This window comes from Mandrillus leucophaeus, unplaced genomic scaffold (assembly GCF_000951045.1).
Source record: "Mandrillus leucophaeus isolate KB7577 unplaced genomic scaffold, Mleu.le_1.0 Scaffold736, whole genome shotgun sequence".
Classification (NCBI taxonomy): domain Eukaryota; kingdom Metazoa; phylum Chordata; class Mammalia; order Primates; family Cercopithecidae; genus Mandrillus; species Mandrillus leucophaeus.
The window spans coordinates 1,275,025-1,298,880 of NW_012107986.1; the positions used below are offsets into that span (position 1 = coordinate 1,275,025).

At 54.0% G+C, this 23,856-nt stretch overlaps 1 protein-coding gene across 4 annotated transcripts in view; it reads left to right on the forward strand.

Annotated features, from left to right (window-relative positions):
• Nucleotides 1–22,630, forward strand: part of TTC7A (tetratricopeptide repeat domain 7A) — a 168,338-nt gene extending 145,708 nt beyond the window's left edge. For all 4 annotated transcript variants that reach the window (XM_011965760.1, XM_011965762.1, XM_011965758.1 and 1 more), the window contains 2 exons: nt 7,259–7,461; nt 20,217–22,630. In XM_011965760.1, coding sequence (XP_011821150.1) covers nt 7,259–7,461; nt 20,217–20,438 — 425 coding nt within the window. In that variant the 3' untranslated portion in view covers nt 20,439–22,630. The remainder of the gene's footprint in view (nt 1–7,258; nt 7,462–20,216) is intronic.
• The last annotated feature ends 1,226 nt before the right edge of the window (nt 22,631–23,856 follow it).

Genomic DNA, 23,856 nt, shown 5'->3' on the forward strand with positions numbered 1-23,856 from the left:
GTGCCTGGCTAATTTTTTGTGTATTTTTAGTAGAGACGGGGTTTCACCATGTTGGCCACGCTGGTTTGGAACTCCTCACCTCAAGTGATCCACCCACCTTGGCCTCCCAAAGTGCTGGGATGACAGGCATGAGCCACCGCGCCTGGCCTGATTTGTCTTGTTTGTTTACTACCATCATCACAAGCTTGCTTGCAGTTTTCAGACTGGGTATTGCTGTATACTAGGGATACTAGCATGTTCTGGTAACTCCAAGTAAGGTTAAAGGCCCTCCTGAAGCCCGTAATTAGACTTGGGAATGTCAGTAGAAACACACGCTCTTCAATCATTCGCATATGAGCCTTTCTTCTCTGGTCGTTATCTTAGGTAGTCACTCCACAGGAGAGAACTCCGAGAACAGCATCTGAATGCTTTGAAAGTGGCGCCGCGTCAGGGTCAGGCAGTGTAGTATTAGGAGACCAGTGTGGGTGCATGTAAGAACAGATCCAAAATAGCGGTGTCTTGCACAAGGTGGATGCTGATTTCTTTCTCATGTAACAGTTTAGAGATGACAGCCTTGACTGGGACAGCGACTTTTCTGTCCCTAGGGTATCACTGTCGTCCGTGTGGTCCAGGATGGCTCTCTGCCACATTCACATTCCAAGGCAAACGATTAACAAGGAAGAAAGGCACCCCCTTCCCTATAAGGGCATGTCCTGGAATTGGCACACATCACCTCCCCTCATGATCCATTGGCCAGAACTTAGTTATTTGACTGCCTCTAACTGCAGAGGGCTCTGGCAGATGTCATTATTCCGGGTGTCCCATTAAAAGTCAGGGCATCAGGCTGGGCACAGTGGCTCATGCCTGTAATCCAAGCACTTTGGGAGGCCGAGGCAGGCAGATGGCTTGAGCCCAGAAGTTCAAGACCAACCCAGGCAACATGGTAAAACCCCATCTCTACTGAAAATACAAAAAAAATTATCTGGGCATGGCGGTGCATGCCTGTAGTCCCAGCTACTCTGGAGGCTGAGATGGGAGGATCACTTGAGCCTGGGAAGTTGAGGCTGCAGTGAACTGAGGCTGTGCCACTGCATGCCAGCCTGGGCAATGGGAGTGAGACCCTGTCTCAAAAAAAAGCCGGGGCGGGGATCTATCCTGCTAGAAGAAGGGGAGAGTAGACTGGTGACTGGTGCATAGCTGCCACAGCCAAGAAATGAACATGAGAAGGTGTCCTGGCTCTTTCATTCTGAGCTTGAGAGAATTCCAGGGTAATTTGCACCCCCTGAGCCCTCTCCCCTCCCCTGGCTGCCATCATCACTAGCAAGCATCTACCAAGCACCTGTTGAATGGAGGGCTGCCAGGACCAGATCACCAGGGCAATGATCTCCCTAAACCGCCTCCCCAACCTGACCCAGGCTAAGAATATGATCAGCATCCCCACCCCCTCCCACCCTGCCTAATGACTCCACCAGCTGCAGCAAATCTGCAGGAAGGGAAAAAGATGTCTTGATCATTTTGGAAGGAGCTAATCCCCCTGGTCTGGTTCAAGATAAATTGCATCCCAATCTGTTTGGCAGTAAGTTCCATCATGAATTCACTCTTTTTTTTTTTTTTTTTTTTGAGACGGAGTCTCGCTCTGTCGCCCGGGCTGGAGTACAGTGGCCGGATCTCAGCTCACTGGAAGCTCCGCCTCCCGGGTTTACGCCATTCTCCTGCCTCAGCCTCCCGAGTAGCTGGGACTACAGGCGCCCGTCACCTCGCCCGGCTAGTTTTTTGTATTTTTTTTAGTAGAGACGGGGTTTCACTGTGTTAGCCAGGGTGGTCTCGATCTCCTGACCTCGTGATCCGCCCATCTCGGCCTCCCAAAGTGCTGGGATTACAGGCTTGAGCCACCGCGCCCGGCCGAATTCACTCTTTAGTTGAATTCAAAGGGACTGTCATAGCCTTCCTCTCTCATCTCTTGCCCTCCTCCCCTCCCTTCTTCAAGCCTCCTTCCAGTTCCAGTCCAGTATGAGAAGCTGATGAATGGTACCCACTTGAGAGATGGGCTGCAGGGCAGTGCCTCTTGGGCAGCGGGTCTTTGTGAAAGTGAGAGAGGCACAGAGTCCCATAGACGCTCCAAGATCTGAGTGTTGGGAGAGGTGCTTTCCCTAAAAGCAAGAACCACCCCTTCATCCCCCATGACCCCCCATGATCTCAGGTCATGGCTCTGGGAGCTCACAGTGCACCAGAGTGGGAGACGCATGTAGGGAGAGTTCCCCTGTCCTGGAGGTCCAGGGGCTCATGGGCAGCTCTGGGCTTTCTCTAGGTTTAGGGGAAGCTGGCCTGAGTCTCAGCTCCCCCGATGCCAGACTCCTGTGGTCTGGTGCTGGTGTCCTGGCCTGCAGTTGGAGGCCACCCCAGGTGTCTCCTGGGCAGAGTTGGGGGGCTGGGGTGGGGTGGCCAGTGCTGTGGCTGAAGCAAGTGTTTATGATGAAGCCATAGTCCAGGGAGAAGCTGGCGCTCGTCCTTGGTCCTGCATGCTCCTCTACTCTTTGTCATCCTTCCTGCCCCCTCCTGTCTTCATTCAGTGCCTTCTTCCCACGTCCTCCTCTTCCCTAGCTCCAGCTTTTTCTTCACTCCTCCCAGCTTCCCGAGTCAGCGAGGCCACTCAGAACAGGCCCATGCAGCCCCTGACTGCCTTGTGCCCTCTGGGTCCCAGGGATGGAGGATCTCAGACCAACCTGAGAACTCCCTGCAGACCTTTGGATTCTCTGTGTTGGCCTGGGCGTTCTCCATTCTAGCCCCCTTGGTCTTCACTCTCCTTCCTCCCTTGCCCTCTCCCCACCTTCCTTTTCCTGGGCATTCATATGCTCTGAGCGACTGATGCTTATTTCCTTTGGGTCACCAAAATGGCCCCCACTGAGGATCAAGGCTAGCCACAGTGCATTTCTTTGGGGGGGCCTAATCTATTTTTCTACTGCCCTGTGGCTCACCTCTCTGAAGTCAGGGGGAGGGTCTCTGTAGGAAGCACACTCACCTGGGGAGGCCCTAAGAGGCCTTAGGAGTGGGCCCAGGCTCTCTGTACCCTGCTCATCAGCACAGGGCCAGCCTGCGGGCAAGGCCATCCCTCCAAAGAGGGTATGGAAATAGCCCATGGAAAGTGGGCCCATCCCCCTGCCTGGGGTGGGAGAGCCTCGGCTTTGCTAGGAAGACTGGAATCAGCTCTGGGTGCAGGGTTAGACCAGGATGCCTCAAAAAAAAAATAATAATAAAAGGGCCTCTTGCAAAGCTCCAGGGAACAGATGTTTTGCATTTGTAGCCTGCCGAGAGAAAGCACAGAGGGGAGAGGGGTGGAGAGAGATGTAGGGAAGAGGAAGAAAACCGGAGACAGACAAGCAAGAGAAGAGGTCAGGGGGTAGGCAGGAGGATGATGAGAGCAGAGAGAAAATCAGAAAGGGGAAGAAAGAGTGAAGGAACGGAGGGGCCCCTTGACGCTAAGGGTGCAGCAAGGTCCTGTGTGCTGGGCTGATGACCTCGACAATGAAAATTCAAGGAAAATGTGGTGCCCTGGCCAGAGGATGCTGGAATGGGTGTGGGCACCACTGGGACCTGGCAGCCAGGGCCAGGCTGGGAAGGATCAGGGCCGTGGGTGGATGCGGTGCCCCAGGGCTCCTGCAGCCGTCTGACCATGGCTGGCAAAGCGTCGAGCAGGAGCCGAAGGCATCTGCTCAGGGATACTGAGACTAGCAAGGGGTGGTGCACTGTCATCCCAGACCTGTGGGCCTGTCTGCAGGTCAGAGGCCTACCCTGGAGGCTGGCCCTGCTGGGCACTGTCTGCCAGGCCTCCAGAAGCCCACGGGAGGCTTCCCTGGGCTCTGGTCTGTGTCTTCTGGTTTCCTGTCTAACTGGGGATGGAGCCCGTCAGTGGAACAGCCCTACGGTTCTTCAGGACGTGATCTCTGTTGTGTGCCAGCCCAGCAAGGCCCAGGCCTCTGGAATACCCAGGGCCCCGAGGCAAGACGGATTGGGATTGGGTGGGGTGCCCTTTAATTAAAATCTCTTGATGTGAATGCACTATGGGGGGTCCCCAAGGGAGGGACCAGGGGCAGCCTCTGGAGACAGGGCAGCAAGTTGTAAACAGCTTAATGAGCTGTGCCATGGCCAAGTGGTCCAGGGGAGTGGGGAGCTTGACCCCTGGGCCCTCAGCTAAACTGAGCTTCTGGCGATGGAGGAAGCAGCCACCCTGCAGAAGTGACACCCACACACTTCCTTCTGCTTCTCCTCTCTCGTGACCCTGGGGGATTCTGCCACAGTGGAGCCCAGCCCACCTTCCTTGTCCTCTTAGTCCAAAGGCCTCTGCAGCCTTCAGGCTCCAGCTCCGATGCCACCTCCCTCAGGAAGACTTCCCTGACCACACCAGCAGCACCGACCTGGCACCTCTTGAGTACCCATAACACTCAGATGTGGCACTTGTCATTCCACTGCCCTGGTCTCTCAAGTGGTTTAGTGGTTCAGCTGCTTCCACCCCTGCCCCCACTCTTTCTCCTCCTCATGGGGAGACCAGGCACGTAGTCAGTACTCAATAGTTGTATGTTAAGCACTCTGTTCAGACGCCCCAGCAGCAGCTCAACAGCAAAGCAGAGAGGGAGAGCTGAGGCTGAGATAACCAAATCTCTGACCCCTCCCCCCATCAGCCATCTGCCCCTGGGTTCAAAGCCCCCATTTCCTGTGCTCTCTGCCTTGGGAATCTCTATTTCAGGCTGTCCCCAGGGGCTAAGGCCCGCATTTCTCTCCCATATCCGGAAAGCCTGGCTTCTCTGTGTTTAATTCTCTGATCCTCCCAAGTTATCACCTCCACTAGAGAAAAAGAGTCTTCTCACTCAGAAAGCGTTGTATTTTAGGATATGGCAGGCTACTCGGGTTGCACAATGAACCTTAGGCAGTGCTCGTGCTATGTACCCCAGTGCCTGTGTTGCAGTCAAGGCCTTAGTTAGGCCTCTCCTGATGCCTATTGGGACAGGAAGAGAGAATGTCTGGGCCTGGTTTCTCCACCTCTTTCTGGGAGATTCCCTTGGGCATATCTGTTCTCTCTCCACCCCAGACATAATCTGAACTAGGGTAACCTCAGCTGTCAGCTTTTGCTAGGCAGAGTTCTTGGCAAAACCACAAGTCAGACTCTGCTGGCCCTTTTGCGTTCCCCGTCTGTATCTTGATCCTTCTGTGCCTTCAGCATAGGCTAGGCCCCAGGAGTGGGCTGCCAAGCCTGGGGGCTGCTTTGGACAAAGGCTGAGTGCCCAGTGAGGCTGAAGAGCCGCGTCTCCTAAAGTGCCTTAGTGTGGGGTGTGCCCGTGGGTCTGAAATGTGTGTGTGTGTGAGCTGGCCTGGATTGGAGAAAGTGCCCCATTCCCTACTCCTCTGGTTCCAGGACAGATCCTCTCCTGCCTGCTGGCCCAAAGGGGTGTATGTCTGCTTTGGAGGGAGGCCACGGAACTGCTGGGGAGTCCAGCCCTGGCTTTGCCCTTTCTCAGTGAGGGAATGGGGCGGGGTCCTCACCTCCTAAGCCTGCTTTTTTTTTTTTTTTTTTTTTTTTTCTGAGATGGAGTCTGGCTTTGTCACCCAGGCTGGAGCACAGTGGCACTATCTCAGTTCACCACAACCTCCACCTCCCAGATTCAAACAACTCTCTGCCTCAGCCTCCCGAGTACTGGGATCACAGGCACCCGCCACCATGCCCAGCTAATTTTTTTTGTATTTTTAGTAGATACAGGGTTTCACCATCCTGGCCAGGCTGGTCTTGAACTCCTGACCTCGTGATCTACCCACCTTGGCCTCCCAAAGTGGTGGGACTACAGGTGTGAGCCATGGCGCCCGGCCACCTGCATTTTTTAAGTGAGGATTATGCCTCCTTCCAAGACTTGCTGTCAGGATTAATGAGAAAATGTTTCCCAAACCCAGGCTTGGCCCATCAGCTCTCCATCAGCACAGGGAAGGTTTCTGTAGCTGTTACCAACAATGCTTGGTTTGTGCCCTCCTTTGCCCCTGAGCCTCTTCTCCCTCATCCTCCCACCCTATCTTTGGCAGGGTCATTTGGTTCTCCCTGGCTCTGAGCACATACCCACCTTCAGTCAGCCCCTGCCTGGGGGACCAAGGGACCCAAAGAGAGCTCCCTAGTCTGCTTCCATCCCCTTTTCCCTGGACATGCAATGAACAAAGGAAGTGAAGGAACACTGAAAAAGAGGCTGCAGTCACCTGAGCAAGCTTTTAGCTCAGGGGACGCCATGTCCCCTCTCCAGGTTCTGAAGTCAAACGGCCCAATGCAAACCCTGGCTTCACCACTTACTCCCACTGTGGCCTTAGTCCAATGCCTTGACCCCTCTGTGCCCAGTTTTTGCCCCTCTAAAGTGGGATAATAAAAGTACTTGTGCAGAGTGTGGTTTCTCATGCCTATTATCTCAGCACTTTGAGAGGCTGAAATGGGAGGATCTCTTGAGCCCAGGAGTTCAAGACCAGCCTGGACAACATGGCAAAAGCCCATCTCTACAAAAAATACAAAAATTATCTGGGCATGTTGGCACATGTCTGTAGTCCCAGCTACTCAGGAGACTGAGGTGGGAGGATTGCTTGAGCCCAAGAGGTCAAGGCTGCAGTGAGGCCGAGCATAGTGGCTCATGCTTGTAATCCTAGCACTTTGGGAGGCTAAGGTGGGCAGATCACTTGAGGCCAGGAGTTCGAGACCAGCCTGAGCCCCTCTACCAAAAATACAAAAATTAGCCAGGCATGGTGGTGCGTGCCTGTAATCCCAGCTACTCGGGAGGCTAAGAGAGGAAAATCACTTGAACCCAGGGGGGCAGAGGTTACAGTGAGCTGAGATCGTGCCACTGCACTGCAGCCTGGACAACAGAGGGAGACTCTGTAAATAAATAAATAAATTAACTTTTTTTTAGAAAAGGCTGCAGTGAGCCATGGTCACATCAGTGCACTCCAGCCTGGTTGACAAAGGAGACCCTGTCTCAAAAAAAAAAAAGCTTGTTCTACAGGATTTTTGTGAGCATTAACTGGGATGATCTTGGTGCCATTGACTGGCACTTAGCAAGGTGCTTGACACAGAGGAAGCTCTCAGAAACTGTTACCTAGTGTTCCCACTACATCCCATAGTCAGTGTGCCCCATGCTGTGACTCGGTGGGATAGTGTTCGTCACCTAAGACCGGTTCCCCAGCTCTGAGGATGCAGGGAGGGGGTCAGGATGCCTCTGACTCCCCACAACTCACACCTCCCACTGCCCTTCTGGTTTTGCAGCTGAGCTGTTCATGGAGCAGAAGCACCTCAAGGAAGCAGGTTTCTGCATCCAGGAGGCAGCAGGCCTCTTCCCCACTTCTCACTCAGTACTATATATGCGGGGCCGGCTGGCCGAGGTGAAGGGCAGCCTGGAGGAGGCCAAGCAGCTGTACAAGGAGGCGCTCACAGTGAACCCAGATGGCGTGCGCATCATGCACAGCCTGGTGAGTCAGACCCCGCCCCCCTCCATCCACACTCCCGCCACCTCCTCCCACAGCCTCAGGGCCCTTATCCCCCTTTGTCCCTCCTTGTCCCCATACTCTACTGCCTGCCTGTGCCTTGCTACTGCTGTTCCCTGGTGTCTAGGGGAGGGGACTTCCCTCCTGCTGTGTTGGAAGAGACAGTTCTTGGGATACCTAGCCTTCTCTGGTAGACACAGGCCATTTCCCTTCAATCAGGGTCTGTGTTGATGACAAAATCTAGAAGGTTTGGTTGATACTCTTTGTGACTTCCTTTTGCTGTAAGTTTCTACAAAGGGATCTAGCCCCAAAAGGCTGTCATTGTTACTCATCAGACCCTTGCCCTGAAGGCTAATCCAGAATCTAGGGCGGTCACCAAAATGCTTTTCTTTCTGGGAGTCCCCAGACCCTCCCATTTCTTCTTCCCTGCCTTCTCCATTTCCAAGGAGTTCCACATATCTTTGGTGGGATTCAGGGGGTTTTCTGGGGTGGGTTGTCATGTCAGACCTGACTCAAGCACACATTGAGGATGGTCCCTGGGGTGCTAAGAGGATCCAGTAGTCCCTGGTCCTCGTTCATAGGCTCAGGACTTGGGTGTCCAGGGCACAGTGGCCTCCCTGTGGGAAGCAAAGAGGCTGGGGAGCAGGATGCTGATACTCTTGTCCTCTACCTGGTGATCATGGGTAAGTCAGCCACCTTCTCTGACCCTTAGTTTTAATCATCTGTTTGGTGGGTATCCTCTGGTCCAGGCAACATTTATTGAGCACCAGCTCTGACAGGTGATATTCCAGACCCTATAGATTATCATTTTTTCCTTGCTTTCCTTTGCTGCTTCCAGAGAACAGGTGTCCAGATAAATGTAGTGATCTGGAAGCTTGCAAGCCTGCATCTGTACAAGTGATTTTTGAAGGATAATCTAGGAGCCCACAGTTAGCAACAATCTTTCCCTCTTAGGGTCTGGGTTCCACCTTAGATATCTCCATGTGAGAGCACGTTGAGGGGAACAGCCATTAGGGTATCCCTGACGTCTGGCACAGAGAGAGCACAGAGGCATCAGGAGCATGGCTTCAGATGGCTGAAGGGTTGGCATTGCCAAAAGGGGGCTGATTTGTCTGTGAGTAGAAGCTACAGGCAGGGAGTTAGATTTCAGCCATGTCAGGGAAAACATTATAACTCTTAGCATAGTCTAGGCACATACTCAGTAATCATCTGGTGAGAGTGTTGCCAAGAGAATGCAGCGTCACATGGGGAAGAGCCAGACCAGGCCATCTTCATAAGGTCCTTTCCAACCTGACAGTCCTTGAAAAGGAAATAGAACAGGAATTCCCAGCTCAGCTATTATTCCCGCTGCCTGATTTCTGTAGATTTCTAACTTAGGTCTGTGTGAATGTTCAGCCTCGGATGAAGAAAGCTCGTGCAGTCACCATACACCCCTGTCCGTGTTCCCTCCCACATGGCTGCATTGCCTTCCAGTCAACTCAACAAATGTTTGCTTTCTGCAAGAGGCTTCCTCCTTCCTCCCTCAATTTAGACATCAGCTTCTCTGATAAATGCCTCGCCAGAGGTCACATCCAGAAACTTGATTAGGGCAGTGGGAGGGAGGGTGTGGGCTATATCATTAGGCCTGCAGCCAGGCAGAGAGGTCTGCCTTCCACTGTGTTCACAGATATGAGCCTGCAGGCTCAGCCCTGAAAACCCAACAAAATCCAGTAACAAGTACAATTTTGAAGTAACAGTGTACCATTTTTCATTTATGCTTATTATTGTTTGTAGCTATTTTCCTGAAATTGAAGCAGTTTCCAAGGGTAGGTTTCCATGGTAACTGAATAGCCATCCAGAGTGGCTCCCTGCAGATGTTTCTGAAGTGGTCCCTTTTTCCTTCCTGGGGTGCCTTGCTGATTTGATGAAATTGGAGCAAATTGGAGCCAGGCCTGCCCTCTTTTAAAGTTACAAGCAACCAGAGGGGCATTCGGCTTCTGCGTGGGCAGCCCATCCCGTCTACAGGCTCTGTTCCTGCCAGCATCCCACACATACGCATAAAGAATAGCAAATGTTCAGCCTGGGGAAGATTTGCTAAGCACTCATTTTCTAAAGACATTTGAACGCTTTAGTGAGTCGATCTCAAGTGTTCCCAGATCTAAGTGTCTTCCCTGTGCTGGCCTGAGACTCAGGACATCTGGGGTCTAATCCTGGCTCTGGCCCTGATCCACCTGGGGGACTTAGGAAAAGACACGCTTAACTTGCATGCTCCTGGTGTCCCCTTTTGTAGATAACGATCCTCATTGTTCCTGGGCCATAGTGTTGTTCTAATCATAATGAGGTGATGCATGTGAAAGTGTAAACGTCTGCAGTGCAGTCCCAGAGACAGCAAAGCATAGCGCGGAAGATCCCACTCCCCTTCAGTCCCTCACCAGTGTCAGATATTGCTAAGCAATCACAGCACCTTTTTCCCACCGAGCAAAGATGTGATCTTGGAATCTTTTTCAATGTGATACAACATGATAGGAACGACTAGCTGTCATTCTAAGTCAGTTTCACATTTTTGTAAGGGATTCATTGTAAAAATAGTAGAGGAAAGAGACACATCAGTCATCTAAGCCTTTGTGAACTCTGGAGGTTGGTACAGCCTTGGAGAATTACCAAGAGAGAAATGTGGAAGGGAGGTGGTATCCCTGCTGTGGAATCAGGGCAGGCTTCCAGGGAGGACACTCTGGCCTTACCATGCCACTGTGACTTTATGAGGACGTTGGCCTCTGATCAGTACAAGGAGGAGAGCCTCCCCTCCCCTAAGGGCACAGCCACCCACAGGCCTGGGCTAGAGGAGCTTAGGGCCCCCAGCGAGCCCTCTGAGGTCGTCAGTGGGTCCTGCTTCCTGAGGTCTGGAAAGTGGTCGGTGAAGATATTCTTACTGTGCTGTGTGGGTGCTGGGTTTGGCCCTTTAGTCCTTAGAATGGGGTTGGCAAGTGCCAAGAGGCTAAAGAAAGCTCAGTGGGAGTTGAAGACTTTGCTCTTAGGGGCCAGGGGCCCCATGTCTCTAAGAATATAGGCTTTGGCCAAGAGCGGATTCTCTACTCTCCCTGTCTCCCTGTCCCTGCCCTAGATGCAATAAGAGATGTTTCTGTGGTTCTAGCCCTGCTCTGGGTTCAGCTCAGGGTTTTCTACCCAGACCAGGCAGGAAGGAGATGCCACCTTGGCAGTTCTCTGCTGGGCAAGAGAACCAGCACAGTTTGTCCCGAGTTTGTCCATCAGGCTCTGGTCCTGCTGGCTGCTGTCTGCACCGGGCTCAAGGATGGCCAGGGGCCTCCGGGAAACTGGCAAGTATAGAAAGAAAAAGAAGTATGCTCTCTGCAGTGGAAATCAAATCACAGGAGCAGGTCCTGACAGTCTGCCAGTGTGGTCCCAGACTTCTCTCCAGGTAGCTGGAAATCCCACTCGGCTGGGGTATTCAGAACCGAATTCACTGGCAGAAAATTCTAGCCAAGAAGGGGAAGGCTGAACTTTGCCTGCCTGCCTGAAACGTGAGAAGGAAGGCAGAGGCCTCCCAGGATGCATAGGAGTCGCCGGTTGATACTGCTCTTCAGAGAGAGCTTCAAGGCTTGGCCAGGAAGGGACCCCGGCAGCCTGCACGTCTCTTGGAGCTTATCTCTGCCCTGCCACCTCCCCGGATCCCCTCTGCACCAGGCACTTCCAAGGGCAGAATAGGTACCTGAGGAAACCAGGGAGCTCCAACAGTGACTGGTAGACTGGTTGGGTCATTAAGAGCCCTCCCAGGAGGGGGTTCCTTTGAGGTCACCTGACTTTCGTGATGGGAGGGTCATTGGTTGGTCATGAAGCTGAGATTAGAGCACCTCATGGAATGAGTGGCTTGACTTGGTTTCCCAGTGTAGGGAAGGAAAAAACCATTTTCTCTCTACCTTTCTGAGTTCTTAGCTCGGACCCTGGTAACAGAAGACAGATTAACAAGGAAAAACAAACAGAACTTTATTAACGTGTATAAAATGTTCTCATGGGAGATCCTCAGGAAAAATGAGAAAAGCTTAAAGAGGTAGCTTAGAGGTCTGGCACGGTGGCTCACACCTGTAATCCCAGCACTTTGGGAGGCCAAGGTGGGTGGATCACAAGGTCAGGAGATCTAGACCATCCTGTGAAACCCTATCTCTACTAAAAATACAAACAATTAGCCAGGTGTGGTAGCAGGCACCTGTAGTCCCAGCTACTTAGGAGGCTAAGGCAGGAGAATGACGGGAGGCGGAGCTTGCAGTGAGCCGAGATCACGCCACTGCACTCCAGCCTGGGCGACAGAGTGAGAGTTCGTCTCAAAACAAACAAACAAACAAACAAACAAAAGAGGTAGCTTAGAACTCTGGCTTACATAGCATTTTCAACCAAGAGCATACAATTTAAAAGAAGCAAGAGACAAAGAAAAAGGACTTGGAGTCTCTGGGGATGGAAAATTGTGGGAAGACAAATCAATGGGAAACTAATGGTAGATAAAGGCTAGTTAGCAGAGCTTGTTATGTAGGTTCCTTTGTGCCATCTCCAGGCTGATAAGGTTTTAACACTGTCTTCTGTGATCAGCCTTTGTCCTTCCTGGTTGAGGGGGAGGAGGGACACCCTTATAAATGTATATATCCGGCTTTTAGGCAAATAGGGGGAGGGCAGAGAGCTTTTCTTGTCTCTGCTTCTTCTCAGTTGCCTTCAGCTCAAAACAATCCTTATGCCCAAGTGACATATTTTGGGGTGGCATGTTCTGCTACCCTTCAGCAGCCCCTGAAGAAGGTCCTAGCCCTAGCCACAGAGCCACCAACTCTCCCTGCCCTCAGCTTGGCTAAGGAGAGTGTGGACACTTTGGTGCAGCTTGTCTGCACTGCAGGAGACAACTTGACACCCTCAGGCATGAGTGGGCAGGTGAGGTGTCTGGGTGGCACTCTGTCCTCTTCTCCCAGGGGCAGACTCTGGAGAGGAGGAGTTTCCTGGTCCCTCCCGTACCCCAGCCCCTCCCCTCCTCATGCTTTCTTCTTGGTGAGGGAGTTCCAGGCTCTCCAGAACCTCTCCCTGTCAGGCACCCCTGCAGGAGTGGGGAGATGGCTCTGCATGAGCTTTGGCTCTAGTAATGTAATTCCTGGGATGCAGTTTCTGAAGCATTCCTGGCATGTGACCCAGCTTCTTCTCTCTCCAAATGCCCCTGGAGAGACAGGAAGACAGCGTTGTTATCTGCAGTCCTCTTGATGACAGAGTGACGATGAATGATTTTCCTTAATTGGTTCCCTCTTGCTGCCAGTGTATAGCAGGCCACCTCATTCTTTAAGTGGGTTTGCGGGATCAAGAGCGTGGGGATGGCCTCAGAGCCTCTCATCTCTCACCCCAGGCTGTGGCATGAGGGGGCACATCTTAAGTCCCCAGAAGCTCCCTACCACTATCCCTGGTACCTCCCAAGGGGGGGACCTGAGTCACTGAGGTCCAGAGCTCTGCCTATCCAAGCCCTGAGGCTCTGGGCTGGGCCTTTTTAGGTGCTCTGGGACTCCATCAAGAAGGCTCTGGTCTCTAAGGCCAAAAGGATGAACTGTGGCTGCACAGAGCTTCATCCGTCACTCCCTCCCCCTGCTGGGTGGCCCCTCTCCCATCATGGAGGGTTGGACCAGACACGAGAGGTGACAAACCTAAGACAACCCGCCCTGCGTTATGGGGGCGCTTGAGGGTTACTTTCCTCGCCAGGTGTCTCAGTCCATTTTGTGTTGCTATAACAGAATACCTGAGACTGGGTAATTTATTATTATTTTATTTTGTTTCTATTTTTTGTAGAGACAAGGTCTCACTATGTTGCCCAAGTTAGTCTTGAACTCCTGGGCTCAAGGAATCCTCCCACCTCAACCTCCAAAAGTTCTGGGATTACAGGCATGAGCCACCATGCGTGGCCTTTTTAAAAATATATTTTTTAATAGTAATTTACAATAAGCAGAAACTTATTTGCTCACAATTCCGGAGGCTGAGAAGTTGAAGATCGAGGGCCACATCTGGTGAGGGCCTTCTTGCTGCCTCATCCCATGGCAGAAGGTGGAGGGGTAAGAGAGTGTGAGAGAAGGGGAAGCTGAACTCATCCTTTTGTCAGGAACCCGCTCCTGAGATAACAGCATCAGTCCATTCAGGAGGGCAAAGTGTGCCGGACCTCATCACTTCTGAAAGGTCTCACACTTCAATTCTGCTGATTGAGGCTTCAGTTTCTAACACGTGAATTTTGGGGGACACATTTAAACCATAGCACTTGGTCAGTTTTTTCTCCTGTCAAATTGGGATGATAATTTAGACTCTCTTGTGACTTCAAGGAGTAGTTTTAGAGCTCAGGTGAACTGAAAGCTGTGAAAAGATAAGTCAACATTGGGCATTTTTATCACTATATTCACATAGATGACTTGGTGGCATGTGGCCTGAGCCTGAGCCCCACCTTGGCTGGTTTCTGTTGGACCGTACTTACTGTGGGATGAGGGTCTTTGGCCCAGATTTCCTTGTGATGCCAGCAGGGTGCTGAGAAGACAGGGAGGGAGTGCCTGGCAGGGACAGGGACCTCCAAGCTGCCTTTGAGGTTCTCCTAGGGTTGGTTGGCTGGGATGATTTTTAAAATGAGTATCAGAGCTGGCTCTGGAGGAGGCACCTGCAGGTTGGAGCAGGGCCTTCAAGTTCATCTGACCTAGACCTGAGTCCCACTTTGCCTTCACTCACTGACCAAGTTCCATAGCCTCTCAGAACTTCAGTATTCTCATCTGTAAAATGAGCCTTGCTATACCAAGCACCTAGGGAATTTAGAATTAGGCACCTTTAGAGTTAGGTTAAATCCATAAGTTAATGGTCCAGTCATTAGGGTTATTTTTACGTTTTTCACTTTGAAGCATAGCTGCCAGGCCATGTTCAGATGCTCTTGGTTCTCGGTGGGGAGTGGAAACCTGGTGCCAAGCCCCAGAGACTCATTGCAGTAAAGCCACCCCATCCCCACTGAGTCCACAGGGGAGTCTGGCCAAGGTGACACACCCTAGCTGCCCTGTGGATAGGACAAGAGTGCACACAGTGCAAGGCCCAGGCTGACCTTAGCTACGGGGAGGGCAGCCTGCTTTGTGGGGAAGAATGAGTTGAGGGACGAGGGAGAGACCTTGGGTAATCTGCACCCGTTGGGGCAGAGGCTCTGCGGTGGCAGGCTCAGGGGAGGCCCTGACCTACTGTCATGCCGGTTCAGCATCTGGTTCAGCATCTGTTTTCTGAGTTGAAGGAGGAAGGATGTTCTGAGCAGCTGAGGAATGACACTCAGTGCCTAGCATTTTGGAGGTACCCTGACACTGGGTGGAGCTCAGTGCACAAACAGCAGGGTCCCAGGTTCCTGGGGACAGTGGCCTCTGCTGCCTATGCCCCATGTCTCAGGGTCCAGGACGCACCACCAGCTCTAGGCTTCTTTCTCCATGTTCATTTCCTGAGCTGTGGCAGGCGGCTTAGAGGCGTCTAGGCCATGAAAGGACATGGAATCTTGCTACTTCTGGGCAGGGAAGTTCAATAGGAGCATCTTGGCTGTGTGACCTCTGATGAGGTGATTTTATTGTGAGTGCTCTCTTCACCCCTCACCAGTACTGCCTGAGGTCACACTCCCTGATGGGAAAGTGGAAGAGACGAAAGTAAAGGGTTCTGCAGGCCCACGGTGTAGGGGGTGCGAGGGTGTGTCTCCCAGCACCTGCTCAATGGGGATCAGAGACCCCTCCATACCCACCTTATTCCTGGGCTGGCACAACCCCCCACACACACCCTGAGCCCTGGATCAGGACTTCGGGAAAACCTTAAGCTGATGTAGGCTCCTGAAGTCCATCACCAACCCTGATGAGGAAGCCTGTCATAGATTCAGATCTGAATGATACTTGAGCACTGCTGGCTTCATTAAGCTCCAGAATCCATTTTTTCAGAAAGAGTTAGAAAGACTCACCCTACATGGAAAGAGAAGGTGACGTGGTCCTTTTTCCCTGTCCAGCAGCCCCTTCCCCAAACTGACCTTCACTGTGCCTTAGGCTGTACCTCCTGCCCAGAGAGGGGAGCTTCTGTGACTGGGCCCCTTCTCACTCCCCATCACGGGGACTCATTTCTAGAACCAGGGATCCAGAGGCCTAGCCACAGCCTCTTGACTGACCTGGAGGGCTGGGCCAGGCAGTGCTCCAGGATGGGCAAAGGCCCTTATAGACCTAGAACCTGATACCAGCCCAGGAAGGGAAGGAGAAAAGGCCCAGCCCCTGCCCAGAGGAGACGGCTGACAAGGAAGTCAATTTCCTAGTGGCTTGTCAGGCTCCAGAGTCCCCCAGGGTGTGACCCATCTGGCCTCTGGCCACTGGCCCCTGCCCCTCTGAAAACAGACAACCCTTAGCCCCAGCTGAAGAGGCCTGCTGGTGTTCTTCAACATCTCACTTGTAAAGGACCCAAAAGAGAAAGGGACGGGCACCCCCTACCCCAGGAGACCCCACCTAGGTTGGGCTGCATGTGAGTCTGGGCTCTTCTCAGCAGGAGCCTCTTCCTTTGAGGCCCAGGGGGCTCTGGGGTGAACACATCCCACCCCAGCACTGGGTGGAGCTGGAAGGGTTTGCCCCCCTTCCCACAGCAGGAAAGTGGGACCCTGTGGCTTTGGAGCTGCCCTGGCTCCAGGAAGGCGGTGGTGATGGGAGTGGGAGGTTCTCAGCCTGGAGAGGTGCCCCCTCCTTCCCGTTCCAGGTCTGGTTGGACAGGTTGAGGCTGACACACCTGAGGGAACCCGGAACGCCAGAGAGCCTGGAGCTGGGCTGGAATGCGGGCCTCCCTGGAAGGGTGTGTCCATGTTCCAGGGTGGCGAGAGGGAGGGCCCTTCCTGTAGAGCAGGCTCCTCCCAGCAGCCCTGGTGTCCCCAAATGCAGGCTCCAGGGACCAGAAGGCTCCCGCAGCTTCCAGCTGATTCCTGGCTTCCCAGCTGGAAAGGCTGTTACAGAATCCCAGGAATGTGCCTTGAGCTCAGAGAGAAAATTCCCAAAATAACTTCTATAAATACTTGAGGGCAGGGGTGGGGAGGGAGGGCTCAGCCTGGCCCACAGCTGGCCTAGCGCCAAGGCTGCTTCCCAGGGCAGGCCCCCCTCAAAAGAAGAAGAGGCATGCGCACCCCTAGACCTCTGTACTGCTCCGCCCTTGGTGGGCATCATCAGGCACTGAACTTACGGGGTGGGATGGTGTGCAGTGGATTCTGAAAAGGCAAGGCCCTTTCCCTCATCCACTCAGGCCACAGCCCCTGGCCACACACTGCCTCTGCAAAGGACCTGGGTCCCACAGGGAGGCTCCCCGCTGAGTGTGAGCCCAGACCAGCAAGACCCTGGGCCCCTTAGGTTCTGCGCCTTCGTGGCCGTAAGAGGCAAGGCTTGCCAAGCTCCACGTGGGCAGCATCCCTGGTCGGAGGCCCACATCTGTAAGTGTGGGATGCCTCTGGGTTCCCTGGCTCTGTGTTTGGGCTACATCCTGAGCTCTGAGCCCTGTTGAGCTGCTGTCCTTTGGGGAATAACAAAGCAGGCAGGAGGCTGGGGCTCTATCCCTCTCAGCCTCGGGAGGGGCAGGACAGGGATCGCATCCATGAGCTCCACAGTAACTAAGCATGACGTTGAGGCGGTTGTGTGGTCAGGAGGAACTCCGTCCTCAGGGAAGGCTTCCTGGGAGAGCAGGGTCTCGAGCACTTGAGATGTGGCCACACATCCCCACTCCCTGAGATCAGGAAGGGAGAGAAGGAGGAGGGTCCTGAGGTGGGAATTTCTGGGGACTTCCCCCAGAGCCCTGCACCTCCCTGGAACCATGTTTGTGGCTATAACCAGCCCAAAGCACCCCCTTGGAGTTATGGTGTCTGATCACCATAAACAACTTTCAAATCCCTGTGGGCTGCCAGCACAGCTGTGGCATCTCCCAAGGGAAGGTCAAAACTGGGAGCCTCTCAGCAGATCTGATCTCCTCTCTCAGCGTGGGGCACCCCCTCACCAGGATGGGGGATGGGGGATTCACTTGGGACATTTGGATGCAATTGAGATGCCAGTTCTTGTTGCCACCATCTCTCTGGAGGCCTGTTCTCTGGGAGGGTCGGGGTGCCAGGAGGATTGTCTGCAGGCCCTAGATGCAGCGCTGGGCTCAGGGCAGAGTCGGTGAGACCTCGCATCTTCCTGGGGCTGTCTTGCCCAGTTGTCAGGCAGCAAACAGCGCTGAGTTGCTACCAAACATGAACTGGGCTGGTGTCAGGGGCAGGTGGCAGAAGATCCTGTTACAGGCCCTGGGCCTCTGGGCCCCAGCCTGACCCCAGCCCGGTGTCTCCTTTCAGGCTCTAAGGTCAACACCCCAGGGTGGGGGGACATAAGCCAACCCACCCTAGCCTACGGTCCTCCCCCACAGAGAGCCATGCCCTCTCCCAGCTTCTAGAGAGATCAGCCATCCACCAGCTCCCCGCCCAGAAGGACCCTCTGCTCATATTGGAGGTGCTGCTGTTTGCTGTCTGCCCCTGCGGTGATTTTTCCAATTCATCATTGCAGACTCCTCACAAGAGCCCCACGAGGAGGGACAGTTCATTGCGTGGTTTACAGATGAGGAAACCACAACTCAGAGAAAGCTGGCCATTTGTCCACGGTCACAGCGCTTGTCAGTGGCAGAGTCGGGATTCCAGCCTGGCCAGGGCTTCCGGCCACCAAGCCCTGGGCTTTTTCCCCTCTACAGACACACAGAGGAAGTTACTGCAAACCTCCCAAACTGAGAATAAAATACACATACACACACACACCAGCCTGCAGACACATCTGGCCCCTTCCCAGACACCCACATACTTCTTGATATCAGGGGTTTTCAAACTTGTTTTTAGCAGTTGAGCCCTTTTTTCAAACAAAATCCCATGTGGAAGCTTAATACAGAAAACTTAACGTGTGGAAGCCACTCCGGGCCTGCCCCTCCCTGAGAGGCCTTGCCGGCCTTTCCCTTCTGTCCTGTGTTGCTCCCTCCTGGGCAGAACTCACAGGGCTCAAACCCTTCATTTTTGGTGCTCAATTTTGTGTCTGGCAGCTGTTGGCTGGCCTTCCTTCCCTCCTCCCTGTGGGCTCTGTTCCATTGTGAGCTGCTGGGGTCTGGCCCTTGGGCCGTGTGGGCAGAACAGCTAGGCCTCGTGCCCTGCTGGCCAGCCTGGCCACTACCCTTGGTCCCAGGCAGCCCTGAGTCAGCACCACTCCCATCTGGCGAGAGCGGAAGACCCTGCCTGAGGCTCCACCCCGCCCGCAGCCACCCTGTCCTCCCCTGGCCTCTGCACGCCTCATCCATGTGTGTGGTTCCTTGGTACGGCGTTGCCCAGGGCTAACAGAGGCTCTGTGAGGACAGCCTCTTCCTCCCCCGCCCCCTGGCCACAAGATCTCCAGCCAGCACCTATGGAGAGGGAGAGGCTTTTCCTAGGGCTTCCTGAGCGCCATCTTTCACTCCCTCCGAATTGGTTGTGTTCCAAGCTCTCTGAGGACTTGATGAAACCAGGCATGCGCATCTTCCCCAGCGCGTCTCCATAGCAACAGAGGGCCTAACTCTGGGGAGCTCGCTGAGGAGGAAAATGTTCCAGCTAAAAATGTACATGGCCATCAGTGGGCGGGCACTGGAGAGGGGGCTCCAGGCACATAGAAAGCAGCTCCCCACCCCCACTGCGGCCCCCGCCTGTCCAGGAAGTCGGTGGTGGGTTTTACCTCCTGTCTTTTAACAAGAGAAGGGTCCCCCCGAGGGACCATCTCATGCCACCCTCAGGGCTGAAACAGGGATCAGTGGGACGGCGCGAAGCAGCCTTTCTGCTGAAAGGGGCCCTGCCCCTCTGCCTCCGCTCACTACCCTGTCCTCGCTACCCACTTCCCAGCGTGGGTAAAAGAGGATGTAGAGGGGACAGGGTGCCAGTTTCACTTCCCAGCCTCTTATGACGATTCCTGTTAGTTCCTCTATCTCTTTGGTAACAGGGTTGTTTGAGCCAAACAGCAGGGCCAAGCTTCCCTGCGCCTGACCCAGACCCCCAGGGCCTTTCATCTTTCAGCCAATCCAGCCTGTTCACCCAGCGCCCCATTCACCCAGCACCCTGTCCCCCGCCATCTGACTCTCCTGTGACCCTCTCCTGAGGAGCCACCGCACACGCACACATGCTTGAGCTTTTCCTCCCCGGTGACAGTGATGAAGCCTCGTAATGCGTCCTCCTCAGTCTTTCTGCATCCCTGGGGTGAAGGGCAGCTCCGGGCCGCAGGAAGGACTGGGAGGCATGGTCCCACTGAGTGAGAACACACTCCTGCCAGACACTTCTCAGAGCTTTACACCTCCTGACTCCTTTCAGCCTCACCCCGCCCTCCAGAGAAATGCTGTGATTTTCCCATTTACAGATGAGGAAACTGAGGGCCAGAGAGCTGGGATTTGCCCAGGATCCCCCAAACAAGGTGACACAGCCAGGTCTGGTGACTTGAAAGCCAATCCCTCGGGACCGGCAGGAACAGAGCTCCTGCAGTGGGTTTCCCAGGAGGCTGGGGTTAAAGCACGGGTTGGGCAGGGCCAGGTAGGATTTACATGGGGAAAGGCACAGTCACTTGACAGTGCCCAAGCCAGAGACGCAGGAGCCTCTCGAGCTGATGGCTACTGCCACCCGTGCACCTGTACTTGGCCCAGTTGCCAAGATGCCTGTGCCATGCCAAGACCCCTACTCACCCTGCCCTGTGCTTGGTCCACAGGGTCTGATGCTGAGTCGGCTTGGCCACAAGAGCCTGGCCCAGAAGGTGCTTCGAGATGCCGTGGAGAGGCAGAGCACGTGCCACGAGGCATGGCAGGGCCTGGGCGAGGTGCTGCAGGCCCAGGGCCAGAACGAGGCCGCCGTCGACTGCTTCCTCACTGCCCTGGAGCTGGAGGCCAGCAGCCCTGTGCTGCCCTTCTCCATCATCCCCAGAGAGCTGTGACGACACTGCAGCCACAGGGAGGGAGGGCCGGCCAGAGGGAGAGGCAGCGGTCAGTGTGGGGTGACGGTGGCATCAGGTGCAGGGCCTCAGGGAAATCCATCTTTAGTGAACGCCTCCGCAGCTGCAGCCCTCGTTCTCCTGGCTCGGCCAAGAGGGTCTTCCTGGATTTCTTTGTTGGTGCCTTGGGAAACAGTCTGACTTGAACCCTAAGTGCCTTTTTGCAGAGTTTTGTGGTGACCAGACTTGCACCCCAAGAGCTGGGCAGGGGGGAGCCTCACAATTGTCCTTCACCCTCACCCATGCCTCTGGTTGGGGGTCTGGGGATCTCACTCCGCACTCTCAGCACAGCACAGACTTCTGGATCCCTCTCAGGTCTTGCCCAGGGCAGTCACGACGTGAAGAAACTGGGCAAGTGGGAAGACGATGGGATTTCTGGGTTCCCTTCCCAGACTTGGAGTTAGCAGATGATGCCCACGTTGCCCCTCTTTGCCCCCTGAGGCCAGCTGGGCCCCACTGTGCTCTTTCCCTCTGCTACCAAGTGCCTTTGGGGCCTCTGGGGTCTAGCCAGGGGGTACTGAGCACTGGCCCTTACGCTTCCATTTCCACCCACCCCATCTCCCTGGAAATGTGTTCCAGCCCAAGCAGCCTCCGCTGGTTTTAGATCCTGTGGTTGCTAGATCCAGTCCTTCCTAATACCCTGAGTCAACACATTACTCCTGCAGGTCTTACGCTACAATGCAGGTCCCTCAAGGGCCAATAACATGGAGGTGGGCAATTTCTAGGACTGTCGCCAGTACATCTCACCACAGCCCTTTTTTGCCTTGATTTGAGCCTCACCCTAGCCTTTTGGGTTGCCCTGCCTGAGACAGACCTGAGGAGGGGACAGAGCCCAGCCTTTCTCCTGTGACTGAGCAGGCCTCTGTGTCCATGACACCTTTTTCCGGGCCTGGGGGCTGTGGGTGTATGTCCTCCCTGCTGGCTCCCCTGGCCCCTGCTGCATGACGCTCTTGGAACTCTTCCCCAAGGAGTCAGTCCCCCAGGCTTATCAGGGAATCCTTTTGTATCTGCACTTTGGGTTTTAGTTTCAAAGCTCCATCAGGTACAGCTTACATTTCAGGATGTGTAGAAAGCTCAGGTGAGGGCTGCCCTGGTTTGTCATAGCTCCACCTTCCTCGGAGGGAGAGGGCTGTTGGAGACCCCCCATCCATGGCACACTAGCTCAGCACTGCATGTCCCGAGATGATTCCCAAGACAGCTGGTGCCTCCTGGCTTTCCTGCGGCAGGCCAAGGGGCACCCCAGAGGACGCTGGATCCTTCATGGTTGAAGGATCTCTATGTATGTGTGTATATAAATATAGTTTATATATATATATATATAAAAAAAATAGAGATCTATTTTTTTCTGGAATTATGTTAGAAAAGTAAAGAAAAAGCAAATGCTGTTGATTTATCTCAGGGTGCCCAAAGAGTTGTAGTCAATTTTTGGTACTAGGAAAGGCACCCAATGCATTTCCTGACTTTTAAGCAGTTCCTTGTTGGAAGCAGCAGAGGGCCAAGCCAAGTTGCTGACAGTGACTTTACAGGTTAAATAAAGAGACCCTCGGAGGGGAAGCAGCCTTGTCTGAAGCAGCATGTTTATTCACTGGGCATGTCGCTCCCGCACCAGCCTTGAGCCAGGCCCTGGAGAGGAGGGGCTGTTGCAGGAGGAGGGAGGCCAGAGAAGTCATCGAAGCCAAGACCTGGGCCCAGCTGAGAAGGGATGTGGGGAAGGAAGGATGAGAGGGAGGACCCTCTGGGAAAATGTGGGTTTGAGCTGGTGAGAGTGTTGCCAGTTGAGGCTGGGCTAAAGCCTGGAGGGGGTAGGAGGAAGCAAGAGGGGTCCAGGCAGGGCTGATCCTGGCCTTTGACTTGTCCAGGGGGCCACCCCGGAAGCCCCCGCTGCCTCTGGGCATTGCTGGGAGAGGCCAAGGCAGTACTCATATCTGAACAGAGAGCCCCTCAGGTACTGCTGAGGGGCCACCTTCAGCTGCAGGGAAGAAGACTAGGAGAGGAGGCATGGGAGAGACCTGGGCCTTGTTCAGATTGGCCACCTCTGCTGAGAAGTCCATTCCAGTACACCCCTAATAAGTTATGCCACATGCCAATGTACTGTGGATGTTATAACCTGCATCAACATAATTCTAAACAATGCTGCTCATTTACACAGAAGCTCTGTTTCTTCATGTACTCCAGGGGACCACCATGGCACCCCCAAGGCTGCAGCCACCTCCTTTTGAAGACAGCTGTCCTGAAGCTTCCCCTTAAACCCAGGGCTGTTCTCGGCCATCTGGACTCCTCTCTTGCCACTCCTCCCTGTGGCCTGGCCTCCCCCAATGCCCACCCTCCACGCCACGCTCAGCCAGACATTGCTGTCCCCGTAAGGAAGGGCTTTGCTTGCAGCCTTTGGGTGCCCAGCTTCTCTTGCTGTGGCCTTATTTTAAGGTAACACATTTACAGACTTGAGTGATTGAACACTTGGTATCAAAGTACTTGTCATGTACCCTAACCCCCAGCTCGTGGCCTCCTTGGGCGAGAAGTACAGGCCACGTTAGGTGGCAGGGAGTGTCTGCCAGCCTGGGGGAAGAGGCTTAGAAAGTCATCCTGCAGGGAGGGGAATAGAGGGAATGTGGAAGGAGGGAAGGCTCTGCCTTCCTTTTCTGATGGGAACAGGGTTTCCCAAGCTGACCTTAAATTGGTCGAATGTTGGAGAGTCACGCAGCGGTGGAGACCTGCTGAGGGCCGCAGGCACTGCCTTACCCCAGTTGCCCATCTGCAGACCCTGTGCTTGCACAGGAACCCTCACTGGAGAGAGAGGCACCTGGCTCCTGTGTCTAAACCCATCATGCTGGGACCAGGGTTAGAGTCTGGGGACAGACCTCAGACTGCCTGTCACCCCCTCGGACTTCCACCCACGTGCCACTTTCCAGGACACAGCTCCCACTTGTGCACTTTCATATTAATAGTGCTTCCTGCAGGCACAAATATGAATGGCATTTCAGCCGCCACCACCCAGACTCCTTTCTGGTACCAAAGTGCTCATTGTTGCATCCTATCCCCCACCCAGCACTCAGATGTCGTCACTGTGCAAATATTTCTTGGGCTTGGGAAGCCTCTGACTAAGCAAACCTCCCCATCCGCCTAGACTTTGATGATGACCCACGGGCAGGGAACCTCATGCCTAAGTGACCTGTGAAACTGACCCATGAGGTACCGATTCAAAGGGTCCTGAGAGGTCAGGGAGGTCCTGATTTGAAAAGATCACGCCATCCCCTGCCAGAAACTGAATTTTCATCAAGCTCTTTCAGTTGCAAAGAACAGAGACACCCTGAAGGTAACTCAAGAGACAAAAGGGAGCTCGCTGGAACCCTAGGGCAGGAAC